Raw genomic sequence first — 15169 nt, forward strand, 5'->3', positions numbered from 1 at the left:
AAAATGGAAGACATTATTATGAACGATGTAATGAAGTTAATTTCTTCATAGATTGTAATCCGGATCACTATTTTGTAAATAATAAGTGTATGGAAATGCAAGTACTGGAAACAAATTCTAATGTAGACACAGTTATTGATATGAATGACAATGTTTTTTTAAGTAACCCTACTATAGTGACCAATGAGAAGCAAGACTTTAAAGTATACAATTATTCTTTATTTAATATTAATGTGGAACATGCCAATTTATTCTCAAAAGGGTTTAATTTTGTTCCTTGTAAAAAAGGCAATTTAGTGGAATCCATATTGGATTTAAAGTTGTTTTCACGAAAATTAAATTTAAAAACATTTTTTCATAACAGAATAGATGGCCAAAATCAACAATGTAAGCCTTTTACAAAACCAAGTTTATTTAATCCACCCATGAATGATGATATAGATAAGCGAATATGATGTCAGAATGTTTCATAAGAAATATAAGAACAAAATGCATTCTAATATGACATATGAAGAACAAGTACTACTTAAAGAAATTAGTGGCAATTTGAATGTAAGAATCATGAGGCCAGATAAGGGCAATGGTATGGTCATTTTAGACAACAGTGACTATAGCTCTTACATGACTAATATGTTATTAAGTGATACATATGTTGAAATAAGTAAAAATTAGGTCAATATAGCCTTTAAGAGAATAGAAATATTACTAGATGGCATGTTATATCAAGGGGAAATAACTGAGAGTGAATATGAATATTTAAACAATGAACATCCAGTAATAAGTGGTATCTTTGGAATACCAAAGATACACAAAGGCCTCAATAATCTACAGTTTTGACCTATAGTAGATGGGAATAGAAGTAAAACATGTTATAAGTCATTATTTAGATTATTTCTTCAAGGAAAGTATGAAACGCTTTACTTGTATAACAAAAGATTCATGGGATTTTTTATGTAAACTAAAAGAAATTGAAATGGAAAAGGAATATACTTTTGTAACAGTTGATGGCTGCAACCTTTTTACAACCATTCCTCATGACATTGGTCTTATATGGCTTGAAGAACAATTGTTTGAGACACATCTATATGAACAAGAACAAATTAATACACTAATTAATCTGATGGAAATTGTCCTAAACAATAATTTCATATATTTTGAAGGAAGTTACTATCAGCAAATTAACGGAGTAGCCATGGGGGCACCATGTGCCCCCATGTATGCAAATCTTATAATGAGTTATTGGGAACACAACTACTTGTTTCAATCGGAATTTTTTAAACATATCAAGATGTACACTAGATATATAGATGATATTTTTATTATTTGGGATCACGATAAAGACAAATTAATATCCTTTTTGGAGTACATAAATACAACAGTGAGATTTCTAAAATTTACTTATGTTAATAATGAAAAAATCACTTATTTAGATGTGAACATTGTATACAACAGAGAAACAAATTCTTTAAAAACACAAATTCATAGAAAGTCAACTTTTTCAAACTCATACTTGCATTTTAGTAGCTGGCACCCTGACCATCAGAAAAAAGCCATTATTAAAGGGCAGATGGTCAGGGCGGCCAGAATGGTAAGTGAAGAGCAAGACTTCATAGATGAACTTAAATATATTATACAACTTTTTATGAATAGAGGATATCCAGAACAACTTTGTGTAAATGTATACAATGAAGTAAAAGACAAGAGAAAAAAATGGAATATATACAGCAATATTAAAATCTGTTTTTTTGCATCAAATAAATATTAAAAGTACATCAAGGGTTGAAAACACTTATAATAATGTTCCCTTATATATTACCACCTACAATGATTCTTCTAAAGATATTGAAGTAATAATAAGAAAAAATTGGAATTTTTTTATGAATGAAAAAATTTGGAGGCAACTTTTTCAGGGTCCAATAAAATTTGTGTATAGGAAAAGTCCATCATTTAAAAATATATTTGAAAATAAAGGAGCCATTAATAGCTATAATAACAGGACTAAAGGAAATTTCAAATGTGGAACATGTACTGTATGTAGTTATATATATTGTTCTGGTATTGAAATAATGATCAATGGTTGTAAAATTAAGATAAATGGACATTACAATTGTTTAACATCAAATGTAGTATATATGGCTTTGTGCCAACAATGTAAAGCTTTCTATGTAGGGAAAACGAAAAGGCAATTTAGAGAACGAATTAAGGAACATCTTTTAGATATACAACATCATAAGACTACCAATGCTTTGGCCAGGCATGTTATTGAGAACATAAATCATAAATTTAAATTTTGCATTATTAATCAAATCAAATATGATTTACAAGGGAAAATAGTTACATATCATTTAGATATGGAATAATTAAAATGGCAAATACGTTTGAATTCATACATTTCACCTGGTATGAATGAATATTTAACTATTATGCCATTATTAAGATTAAATAGAATAAATGGAAAATAAAATGTGTGGTGTATATCTATACATCACATATATATATATATTTTCATATAAAACAACATATGACTTTATGGGAATATTAAGTCTCGTATCAATTTTCTTTGGATATAATAGTGGGTTACATATTTGGAATATATATACACATATACTCTTAGTGTAAGTATTTAGTCATTCATATGTGAATATTATGTACGCACAAGACATTAGCACATAATATAATTCCTTATTTATATGCAATTATATTTTTATACATTAACAACATATGCACATTTTTATACTAGATTATTTATTCATACATTGAAGTAATTTTACTTTTATTATATAATTATTATTAATTATTGTATGACATTTGTCACTTGAATTTGTTGTATGTTTTTACAATTTAAGTTGGAAAAAATTTACGTTAGTAACATTACGTTAGGTTATATATATATACTTTTTAGTTATGTTGCATTAGTCAAAATTTGGTATACATTTAGGTATAGCAACAATTTTTGGTTATAGATTAGGGATGCATATAAGTTTTTTAACATGTATATAACTTCAAATACACAGCACAGTTGTATCAGTTTTTTACGCATATACATGAATTGCTTGAAAATAAGTTGTTTCTTTTTAAGGAATAAATTAGACATAATTGATGACACCAATTAAATAATTAACTAATACACAAAATAGTATTTAAATCTGGTGCTGAAACAGTTGTATGTATTCTGAAGAAGTTCGAATGAACGAAACCTAGGTCAATAAAGAACTTTTCGTAGTGGAACGTTGTGGTGGCTCATTCGTTTGGTTACAGTTTGCCTTGCTGTGAATTTATAGTTTGGGTTCTGCTTTTTCATCTCCTTTTTGGCGTCGCCTACATCTCGCTTTCCAAATCGAGGTTTGTTGTTTGTACTGGTTATATGTACAGCTGTCCTTGGCAAGATATCCCTGCTGTAAGGAATACTGCAAAAGTGATCGTAGGATGTCTGCTGTTATTGTTAGTTTATTTACCAGGGTAGTACATTGATAACAAAAGACCATTTGTAGGCACAGCCCTTGTGAAGAAATTCACAACAAAAAAAACAGAGCAGTCCCAAAAGATAGATAATCCCATAGACAATTGATACAATATGTAAATGTTAACAGAGTAGAGAAACACATGTGAATTTTAGTAGTAAATATGATCGGGAACTAGCAAGTGAGATGAAAGGGTCAAAGTAGGAGTAATGCAGGTGAGGAGGGAGTTGGATTGTGTCCAGTGGAAAAGCACTTGCAGTCAGATTTTTGATGGAGGTATCTTTTGAGCTGAGCTCTGAACATGGGGAAAGAGAAGACTTCTTTTAGATAGGGGTGAGTGAATTTGCCAGAGTTTGGGTGTAAGAATGGAGAATGAATGGTTGGTATAGTACAGTTTGGTTTGGGGTGTCTGGAGTAAGGGAGTTAATTGGGAGAGGTTGCGCAGGTCATAGGGGATGGTTTTTATTCTGCAGTTTAGCTGCAAGAGGTGGGAAGGCAACTGGTTGAAGTAGTTTGAAAAGAATACACCCTAGGAATAGCTCAACTCTGTAAGAGACTATTAGCCATTTGGGTTTAAAGAGGTTAATGCAGTGGGCCATTTGCTGGCGCAGCCTGGGTGAAGAAATTCACAAAAAAGTAAAATAAAACGGAACAAATTCAGAGTAACCACATAAGGTAGATAATCCCATAGATAAATGATATATGTAATATTAACAGAGTATAACAGCAAATGTGAATTAATTTTACTAGTAAATATGAGAGGGGAGCAGTAGTGGATAACAGAGTGTCAAAGCAGGAGTGATGCTGGTGGAGAAGGAATTAGGTTATGTATCCATTGGAAAAGTGCTTGCAGTCAGATTTTTGATGGAGTCGTCATTTTGAGTTGAGCTCTGAATGTGGGGAAAGAGGAGACTTCTTTTAGTTGAGAAGGAAAGGATTTCCAGAGTTTGGGTGCAAGAATGGAGAAGGAATAGTCAGTACATTGAAGTTTATGGTTTGGGGTGTCTGGAGTGAGGAAGATAATTCTGAGAGGTTGCAGAGGCTATAGGGATGATTTATTATGACATTTACCTGCAAGAGGTGGGAAAGCACCTGGCTGAAGTAGTTTGAAAAGATGACCCTATGAGTAGACTCTGTAGGAGACTGGAAGCCATTTGGCTTTAAAGAGGGTAATGCACTGGTGTTCCTGATGTGGGGAATTGGAAATGTATCAGCAGATTTTGTTTTCAATGGACTGTAGAATGAATGTTTTTTTAGAGGCTGTGGCTGTGATGGGGAGCCTGTATTCAAGTTGAGCAAGGACGACTCCTTTGCAGGTTTGGAGAGAAAGGGAGATATTTTCCAGGACCAGAATAAAGGAGAACTGTTTCTTTTCTTGCAATTTTCAGCATGGCTTTGGAGGTTAAATGACTTGTCTAACCATAACCATAAACCTAAGTAGTTAAAGGACATATTTCTGTTGGGGGAACCATTGCAATCCGTAGTGTTACACAACTGTACTTTCTAGTGTCATTCTGCACGTTACTAACAGTAATAAGAATGAAAATCATGTCTGGCTTTACTGACTGTAAGGATTCATGAATTATGAGGGCAAGGGCAAAATTAAGAACATATGTCAGAGACTTTGTGTCATCTGAAGGATAGGTAAGAGGTGTGTGTGTGTATGTATGAGAGAATAAGAGTGATGGGGTAGTGCCTGTGCCAATACGATACACTGTGGGCAGTGATGACTACTGCTGAAAAGTGTTGATTTGCTAACATGTCACTCAATCTCATTTTCCTGCATCACAAGTCACTCAATCTCATTTTCCTGCATCACATAAATAGTCTGTTTTGGCCACAGCTTTTACCGCCGGTGGTGGGAGTTCTTTCTAAATCCCATAGAGGGTCTTTCATAGATGTAAATGTATGAAAGAGATCTCCACATAGGAGTTTGTATAAGAAGGAAAAAAGTGAAAAGGTTTTTAGTGTAACTGGATAGCTTGGATTCTCTTGGTTATAACTCATTTAAATCTTTTAAGCTGGATTGCATTTTTGGAGAGAGGCATATCAAATGCAGCATAGGAATTTCAAACATTGACCCTAATAAGGGGGCTTTGACATCTCTGGATGTCGAGGATATACCTTTGGTAACTAACTGGGAAGGGAAATGTAAAATTGTTCTATTGTAATTGAAACTTGATAAACAAAGGACATATCCACATCATTAATGACAATTTCAGCCATAAATGGGGATTGATTTAGGTGATAATCAGTAAGATAGGCTTGTTTCCCAAATTCATCTTCACTGCGTGTTTTATATTAAATGTAAGGCCATAGTGAGAGCACCAGTTGTATGCTCTTTGCAGCTCCTTTTAGAGAAAGAGTCTGTAGTACATATAGTCATGGCACTCGCTTTGCAGTCATCCACAGACTTTGTCAACCACAAACTCTCTACATCTCCTTTCACATCAGTAAAATTTATTCTGAAGTCACAGCAGAAAGATCAACAGGACCCAAGGTGAAACAAAATATTTTAATTCCAACGTAGCCAGTCCGAAACACAACTCTGGTATAAAATTAACACCATACCAAAAATAAAAAAATTATAATTTTTACAATTATAATTTTTTATTTTTATTTTTCTACAGAAGTTTAGTTAGATTTTCTGCACAGTACCTTTGACTAATGAGGGTACATAATGTACTTGCAAGTTATAGTTGTGTCAACTACGAACAGAATTTTAAGGCTTAAATATTAAATGAATTGTTAACATATTATGCTATGTAGCTTTAAATTTTTAATTGAGTAATTGGTATGGTGTCAATGTTTTAATTATGTAATTAATGGTTTTATATAATATGAAAGCGATTCTTTTGTGGTTCATCTTGAGAAAGCCTGGGAGAGCCCGGGTGAAAGCGCTTGATACAAATTTTATACCAGAGTTGTGTTTCGGACTGGCTACATTGGAATTAAAATATTTTGTTTCACCTTGGGTCCTGTTGATCTTTCTGCTGTGGACTTCGTGTTTTACCAGTGGTAATTTGTTGAACTTTTTTCGTTGGTTTAAAATTTATTCTGAAAAAAGAGGGCCTATACAGAGTTCTTAGGTCCTCCAGTACTGATTAGTCTACTAATTGAGAAGGTGCCACAAACTCTGTTCCCCACTGATGATCCACGATCCAGTTTGCAACCCATCAGATTATATAGTTTTAATTTTTTGGCCCCTTTGGAGCAGAATATTGGCTACTAGCCACTGATATCTGTCCTGAATCTCAGACAACCAGAGTCACTTTTGACACCTGAGAGGCAATCGAGGCATCCTAATACAGCATCATACTTGTATCCATTAGGATTTTTTTTTTTTAATTTATATGCCCTGTCTCGTACATTATCATTGCCCATGGAACTGCTGTTTTTAGATTTAGAAACCCTCTTCTGTTTGCTAGATGTATTTAACTCCCTGGAAACCTGCATCTCTGCTGCAGTAATCTAATTTTATGATTGTTGGATCACTTTGTGCCTTTTATTTCATTACATCTTATAAACATCGGTACCCTACTTCTTAGCAGTCACAATCTCTTTGGGCCTGATTAGACCAAATATATCTACATGATGAGCACAGACATCATAACATTTCAATAACCATTGTTAATTCAGTTAAAGATCAATTCTTTTTTTTCAGATACATTAATCTTTTTAGGCATGAGTGATGGCAGCTTAGGTGTGGAGTTATTGACCCATATTGTTCAACCTTCAAACACTGCATCCATTTGTAAGTTTTCATACCTACAGTCTGTCTCTACAAGGTAATGTATATGTCCTAGCTCCCACCCTTGAAAAATTATTTAATAGTAAAATGTTTCAGAAGTTGTATGCATCCTATATGTGTGCCTGTGTAAAATCAGATTACTGAGCCTCAAGCATTTCTGGAGGCAGTACATGCCTCATTGCCCCATCGCACAAATGTCTGTTATCATGGAGCTGTTTAGTCTGACTTCCTCTGGACAGTTCCCGTTTCTTAGTGTGGTACCAGGGAGAGTTGCAAGCAGTTTTAAAATGAGTAGTATGTTACACTCATCTAGATTTACACTGTACTGCTACTCTGTGTAATTAACCTGTTTTTGAATTAAAATGAAATGCTTGCTTTTCTGGATATCTTCCTTGAACTGAACTACAGTGTTGCAGAGTCACATGTATGCCTGAGAAAACATTTCTGTAATTTGCAGTTGTTTCTGTTAAATGAACTACTGATCTTGAAGAACAGAGAGTAAAATAATAACCAACTAATTTTGTGTTCTAGGCTGAAGAGTTGTACAGAGAACTCTATGTAGATAATTCCAGTGTTACCATTCTGACAGAACTTGGCTACACTGAACAAGAAGCTCGTCTAGCACTGAGAGCATGTGATGGCGATGTTAATAATGCAGCAGAGCACATTCAAAGGAGGAGAGAAGTATGGATTTGGGTATTTATTCCTATAAGTAAAGCATAACCATAATGACTCTCTTCAATAAATGTGCCAAATATTTTGCACACAGAGCAAAAATTACTTTATTCATATAGCATGTTTAAGGTTTAGAATATTCCAGTTTCTTTAGATATAAATTTTTGTATACAGTACATATATATTGTTTTTGTCTCCCAAACCTACCCCCAATTCCCACTGGACAAATCACATGGTTTGCAGTTTGTATTGTGCACCATACCTTTTTGGGAACTAAATCTACTCCCACCCTTATACAGCTACACCTTCTTCCTTGCATACCCCATGATTCCTATACATAAGTCTCGCACATCTTTTTTTCACCATACATAGTCACAGTCACTGTTGTACAACAAATTTCTGTTTTGTTTACTATAATCAGTCATTGTTTCCTGGTAACTTCTTTTGTGTAAAGGATGAACTCAGTGTATTTTGTGTTACTTGTTTTTCTTGTGTCCCCACTCAGAATTGGCTCACCCCAGCAAAACCAACCTGATTAACAAAATGCAGCTACATAAATATGACCAAGTACATGAACATAGATTAGCCAAATATTTGGCTCAAGAGTGAAAATTTATAATAGGGGTAACTAAAAAGCAGAGTTAGTATGTATACCAGTGTTGTTCGCCAGTTTTAACAAGCATTTTGAAAAAAAAAAGTGTACAATTGTTTTATTAAGCATTTCTACCGAAAGTATTTTTCCTTCATTTCCCTGTACTCTTTTTGCCCCCATGTTGCTGACCAACAAGCCTTCCCATCTAGATTCAAGCCCATTTGTTCTTCCATTGTGGGAAGTCCCCAGAACTAAAGAAGTGCAAGCTTTCTGGTGGGGCTGGTCATTCATCTAGCCATGAGGGTTTCTTGTGGATTTGTCAGCATCCAAGCTATAAGAACATTTTTTGAATGGCCTAACCCCACCCCATTATCAGTGAGATGAGCTACCTGCATTACCGTGGGAATCCACAAGACCTTCTCCTTGTGAATGTACACTTGCTAATGAAGGCTAAAGTGAGGACTATCTCCAGATGTTGTTTAAGTGAACCAAAAGCTTTCCCCAGAATGCCAGTGCAGTGCCACCCTTCCTCCATGGGATTGTGACAGTATAGATCATGCTGTGCCCCCACCTTCCCTCCAAGGATGGCCATGACAGACCTTCTTTGCCAACTCTATCAAGTACACAAACCACTAAATGAGTCTGGGTTTCATTTATCTGTGCTGCCAGAGCTGGCATTTTTACTGAAATTATATCTGTGAAACTTTAGATCCGATGTTGTCTTCTCTGTCTGACTTTGACCTGTGGGTCTTCTGAACCGACAGTGGCCAGTTCCTAAAGACTTCAAACTCATCAGGCTCTGACTCCCTTTTCCCCAACTCCCTACTTCTCATGCTAATCTTCAGATCTAGTTTGCCACCGTTCATGTCAGCAGCTCGATCTCAGCTCCACTTGGTGTATCCTTTATGGTAATCTTGTGTACTTTTTGTGCTAGATTACCCTGTTTCCTAATGTTAGTCTAGTTAGGATTGTGTGTTGGGTAGATAGGTTTGCGAACTGTGCCTTTTGTAAATAGGCTTCCCGTCTTTTGGTGGTGTTGTTTCCTTTAGTATTTCTGCTTTCTGGTTGTTTTCTAGAGTGTTTAGTGTTTCTGTTGTTGTATTAGTGGTGATAGTCTTCACAGTAGTTTTTGTCTAGGCCTTTTCAGTGTTGTTCAGTTATGGATAAGGGATTTAAGAATATTGTTGCCTACAGACACAAGTAGCCTTTGCAGGACACACTTAGTAAGTATGTTTACTGCGTAGGAGCATTGCACCTGGACACAGATTGTTCTATCTGCCAAGGTTTTGGGTCCAGGGCAATTAACATCGGGCCAAGTTGTTCCTCAAGGGACCTCTCCCCTCAGGCTCTTCTCCTTCCTCTACTGCTACTCCCTTGGCTCCAAAGGTCTGGTCTGAGAATCACTGTCCATGAGACTCCAAAGTTCTTTAAAGGAAATCGGAAGAGGTCTTCCTCTTCTTTAGTCCCAGGTCCTTATTTCTTGGGCTTGTCGGACCTGAAGATCCCACAATTTTCAGGTCCCCCAGCTGCCCTGGCGCCAGTCCCACTGAAACTATCTCCATCAGTACCAATAACCATCAAGGCTCCAGTTGTGAGACTTCCTAGCCCCTTTCTGCTTAAAGGGGCTCCTTCTGATAGGACAGCTTCCCCCCTTATCTCCCTCCAACCCACCACAGCTGTCACCAGATTATTCTCCTTCACTGCCCTGGTTCTGCGCCTCTCTGGCTCTGTTCTGACAGATGGTTTTATCCTCTTCTAAATCGCCCTCCAAGCCCCCATCAGTGGCTTCTCAGTCCTGTTATTGAGGTCGGTGGTAAGCATTAAAGCTTCTGACTGAGCAGCTGATGAGGTCGTTTTTGCAGATGCCGTTATGCCTTATTCCTTCGGGTCTGGTACCAGGACCCTTGGCTCCATCTATCTGGTTTCCTCCAGTAGCCCCTTTGGATCAGAGGTCTATGGATCTGGCTGCATTCCCACCCTCCAGGTCAGATCTGATGGATTGACCGTCTTTGACTCCAATTCATTTCTTGGTCACATCGACTCCAGCTACTTCAAGGCTGAAGAGACCTCGGAGATGTGGTATCAAAGCAGGAGTTTCTGGATTGGGGTTGACTATCCCTGCTTCAGGTTGGTCTCTTCCACTTGGAGCTTAAGCTTTGGACAACTAGGCATAGCTCCCTTGGGTTTGGAGCCGTCTGTGGTAGCTTTGGGTGATGGGACCCTCGACTCCAAGGCAAGCTTCCACCTCGACCTTCGATGTTCTAAAAGGGATGTTCTCGTCTCCAGAGAAGGGTTGGGTTTCTCTGGCTGGTGTCCCTTGTCTTCTCATCTGGGCCTGTGACAAGTTATCAGCCTACTCCTGGACTGCCTGTGCCGGTAGTTCTCCATCCTACTTTCTTAATGCTTCCTTAGTGGGGCTTCCAGATAATTCCCCTCCACCCCCAGCTTTGCCAAAGTGGGAGGTATCAGGGAAGAGAAGGTGTAAGAGAAAACACAATGACTCCCTGGAGGAGTCTCTTGTGGAGGATACTAGGGTCTCCTAATTTTCTGTGGGATTATGTCTCTTTTGACAATTTATTGGAGCTGCTTTGCCAACTTAGAGGTTGAACCACCAAAGCCTCCTCTTTGGAGGAATCTGTATTTTTACTAGCCATTGACACGGGCCCATCTATGCCTTGAGTGGCTCCCCCTGTGGGTGCTATTATAGACCTAGTGTCCTGGAGGACATAGAAGGAACCCATCCTTAAGAAGCCTGATAAGATTCTTGCACCCACCCCCCCCAGGACTGGTCTCATTAGAGTAAGGATCTCGCTGTTGATGCTGTTGTGGTGGCGGCTGACCCCAAGAAAGAAATTTCTGAAGAGATTTCAGGCTTTGGATCATTTTGGGGAGCACTCCTATGCCTCAGCCACTTTTGCACTGAGAGCAATTCATTATTTATCACACATGGCAAGACTTCATGACTCGGTGTCTGAAGTGTCAAGGAATGTCAAGATGCAGCAGTCTATGGAGATTCACAAGACACTAGAGACTAAGTTCTCTACCTTGCTTTCCATCGCCAACATTTCCATGAGATTCACTTTGAATGGAGCTTCCTGAGCAACTGGTTCTGGCATTCTGTGCAACACCACCCTTGGATGTGTTTATGCAACTTTGCAGATTGCTTTAAGGCATCCTTTGTCTGTGGCCCATTTGATGTCTCTTCCTTATTCAGGCTGAAAGTTAAAGATACTCTAATAAGGAACTAGCAAGATGGGAAGACATTATTTGCCATAGGAGTGTGCTTTGCCACTCTTCAGTGGATCTTTTCAAGGAATCAAAAGGAGAGTAAGTGCCTGCTTTTCAGAAAGCCGTCTTCCCTGGGTATGTCTTCAGAAGGTTCCTCCTGAAGACAGGGGAGATTTATAATGGATGATGCCCATGGAGCAGGGGTGATCCGCAGAATCAGGGTTTCCATGAGGCATTCTACAGCTGGCCCTTTCAGTGACTCTGAAGGGGTGCCTTGACTGTCCAATTCTGGAGGCAGTTGGTCGCTTGGCTCTTCACCCAGAAGTTTGGGAGGCCATCACTTTGGATACATTGGTGTTAAGAGGCTACTCTGTTCCCTTTTCAAAAGTTCAAAACCTTTGTCAGAAGGATCTCCCAGACTCCCCACCCTGTCAGAGACTGCAAGCATCTGGAGAGACTTACAAGCTGCTCGCAAACCATGTCATCCAAGAGGTCCCACCAGACCAGCAAGGATCTAGGGTCTGTAGCAGATTCTTTTTAGTACCAAAGAATAGCAAGGACCTCAGTCCAATTTTGGATTTAAGCAAACTGAATCTGTTTGTGAAAAAGACCAAGTTAGAATGGTCATGGTGCAATCCATCTTACATCTTCTGAGAAAGGACAATTGGATGTGCTCAGTGGACATCAAGGGTGCCTACCACCATATCAAGATCAACAGGTACTCCAAGAGGTTTCTCCTTTTCCAGCTAGGGATCAGTCATTACCAATTCAGGCCCTGCCATTTGGTCTCAACCACAGCCCTCTGGGTGTTCAAGTGCATGGCAGTGGTCACAGCTTGGCTGTGGCTGTAAGAATTCTAGATCTTCTCTTAACTGGATGATTGACTCCTTACTGCCCCCACAAGAGCATTGGTGATCACAGCCAGGGATACCTTACTCTAGCTGTGCGATTTATTTAGGCATTACAGTCAGTTACCCAACGTTGAGCCTAATTCCTCTCCATCATAGGTGGTTGCTTGAATACATTTAGGCAAATTATAAGGGTTCTGAGTTCCAGTGTGATCAGACTTCATGTTCAGGCCTTGTTGGTGCTTGCAGGCTCCAAGTGTTCATCTCATACAGTTATGAAATTTCTAAGTGATATGGCAGCATCCATAGAGTTGTTTCCTTTATAAAGATATCATGTCAGAGCTGTGCAGTGGACTCTGGTCATAAAGTGATCTTTACTGTCCCATCCCACAGAGTTTTCCATATGCCAGTGAAGGTGTGTCATGATCAAACTCAGTGGTTGCAGTCTCCTTTAGTAACTAATGGGAGACAGGTTTTCCAGCTCACTCGGCCACTGTCACTATGAGCACCTCCCTCCTTGGGGGGGGGATGCATTTCAAAGGGAGGACAGTTCAAGCGTCCTGGTCTTCCACGTAGACCAGTACTTACATCAGAGTTCTGAAGATGAGGGTGCCCCTCCTTGTGTTGCAGGACTTTGAGGATGCCCTTCCCAGAGGTGTGATTTCAGTACCGACAGACAATGTCTGTTGTCCGGTATCTCAACAAGCAGGAGGAAATGGTCATATCCTCTTTGTCGAGAGGTCATGAGGATTTGACAGCGGGTGAGTTTTTCTCACCGGTTTCTCTGGACAATACACATCCCTGGTGTGAAGAAAATGAAAATGCTGTCATCTGTGTTAGCATGTCTGGTGGGAGATTTGTGTATATTCAGAGATTAACTTTTATGCCAGCATGTCTAATTGTGTAAATGCATTTTTTAAAATGTTGAGTAATCTCCCTGTTTATACAGAATGTTTAAAGAATCTGTCAGTGTTTTTATACATTTCTAATTGTGCATGTTTGAGAGAAATTCTAAAGTACAAACTAGCAGAATCAACTGAATAGTGGGTGATGTCATTAGAATGTTCTTTTTGCTAGGTGATTATTTGAACAGCTGATTGACAGGAAAAAGAACTTTTTCAAACAGCTGACTGTTATTTTTAAAATTAGAAGGTCGAGCCTGTTATCCTGGGATATAAACGAGACTGCTGAAGTCAGTGCTGGGCAGTTTGTGAAGAGCAGTAGTTAGTAAGAGTTGCAGTCAGTGGATACCAATGAAAAAGAACTCACCAAAAACTGTAAGCCTGTCTTTGCCTTGCTGTTATGTTTTAGATTAGATCAGGGGCAGTATACTCTAGTTAGATTAGGAAAGCTTAGTTATGCAGATAAGAGTTTTTCTAAAATGATGGACTTCTATCATAGAGTTTCATTTTACATTTCTGGTCATTGAATTCTGGTGTTTATTGAAAGTTATTGATTTACATTCTTGTGATTATTTTACTTATTAAATGTTTTTCATTACTTTACTTTACATTGCGGCTGGAAAATCAGTGTGTTCTTTAGAACTCCTTGTTACACACATATGTATCCCAGTTTAAGGCCTCTGATACACTCACATTCAAAGTAAATTTAAATTTCACACATCCAAACACTTTTGGGAATGCTTGGCATATACTTACAACTGTGTCCCTTGCCCAAAATAATATGGTAATGCTGCCACCAATCAGAGTGTCTTCATGCCCTTCTTAAGGGGTGTCCAATTATGAAAATTAAATATCAAAATATACAATAGCTGTGACCAGAACAGCCAGGCCTTCAAGGGGACCTGGCGAGTATCAAACAGGTATACACACTCTCTAATCCATACAAAAATGATTTCCAGCCACAATGTACAGTAATGAAAAACATTTACTCATAAATAAAAATGATTACAAGAATGTAAATCAATAACTTATAATAAACATCAGAATTCAATCACCAGAAATGTAAAATTAATCTGTAGGATAGAAATCCATCATTTTTAGAAAAACTTTATCTTAATAACTAAGCTTTCCTAATCTAACTAGAGAATACTGTCCCTGACCTAATCTAACACTTAACAAGGCAAAGGCAGGCTTACAGTTTTCGGTGAGTTCTTTCGATTATCACTGCAGCTCTTCACAAACTGTACAACTCTTGACTAACTGCACAGCTTAAAAGTCTCAACTATCTTATTTTAAAAATAACAGTCAGCTGTTTGAAAAAGATATTTTTCCTGTCAGTAAGCTGTTCAAATAATCACCTAGCAACCAGGAGCATTCTAATGACATCACCTAATAGTTAACTGATTCTCCACATTTTATACTTTAGAATGTCCCTCAAAACATGTGCAGTTAGAAATGTATCAGAACACTGACAGATTCTTTGAACATTGTGTGTAAACAGAGAAATAGGTTCATAGGTTCATAGGTTTATACTAGGCTATCTGCCCTAAGGCATTTATAAGCCTAGCCCAAATTTTTGTGGCTTACGCCACCCCTTATATGAAAAAATACTGTGCCCATTAGTTTGTTCTGCCTCTGTCCAGCAGTGACATAGAGATGATTCCCGGGATAAACCTACGATCTCCCATCCACAGGTCAAGATTTCTCTTGGG

The 15169-nt window shown here is 38.0% G+C and overlaps 1 protein-coding gene across 8 annotated transcripts in view; it reads left to right on the forward strand.

Moving 5' to 3' along the window:
* NUB1 (negative regulator of ubiquitin like proteins 1) overlaps positions 1–15169 on the forward strand; it is a gene marked incomplete in the record, with an annotated part of 1333835 nt that overhangs the window by 849425 nt on the left and 469241 nt on the right. For all 8 annotated transcript variants that reach the window (XM_044066898.1, XM_044066904.1, XM_044066897.1 and 5 more), the window contains 1 exon segment: positions 7744–7896. In XM_044066898.1, the coding sequence (XP_043922833.1) occupies positions 7744–7896 (153 nt within the window).

Source organism: Protopterus annectens, chromosome 3.part1 (assembly GCF_019279795.1).
Source record: "Protopterus annectens isolate FY-2018-M chromosome 3.part1, PAN1.0, whole genome shotgun sequence".
Lineage (NCBI taxonomy): Eukaryota > Metazoa > Chordata > Ceratodontiformes > Protopteridae > Protopterus > Protopterus annectens.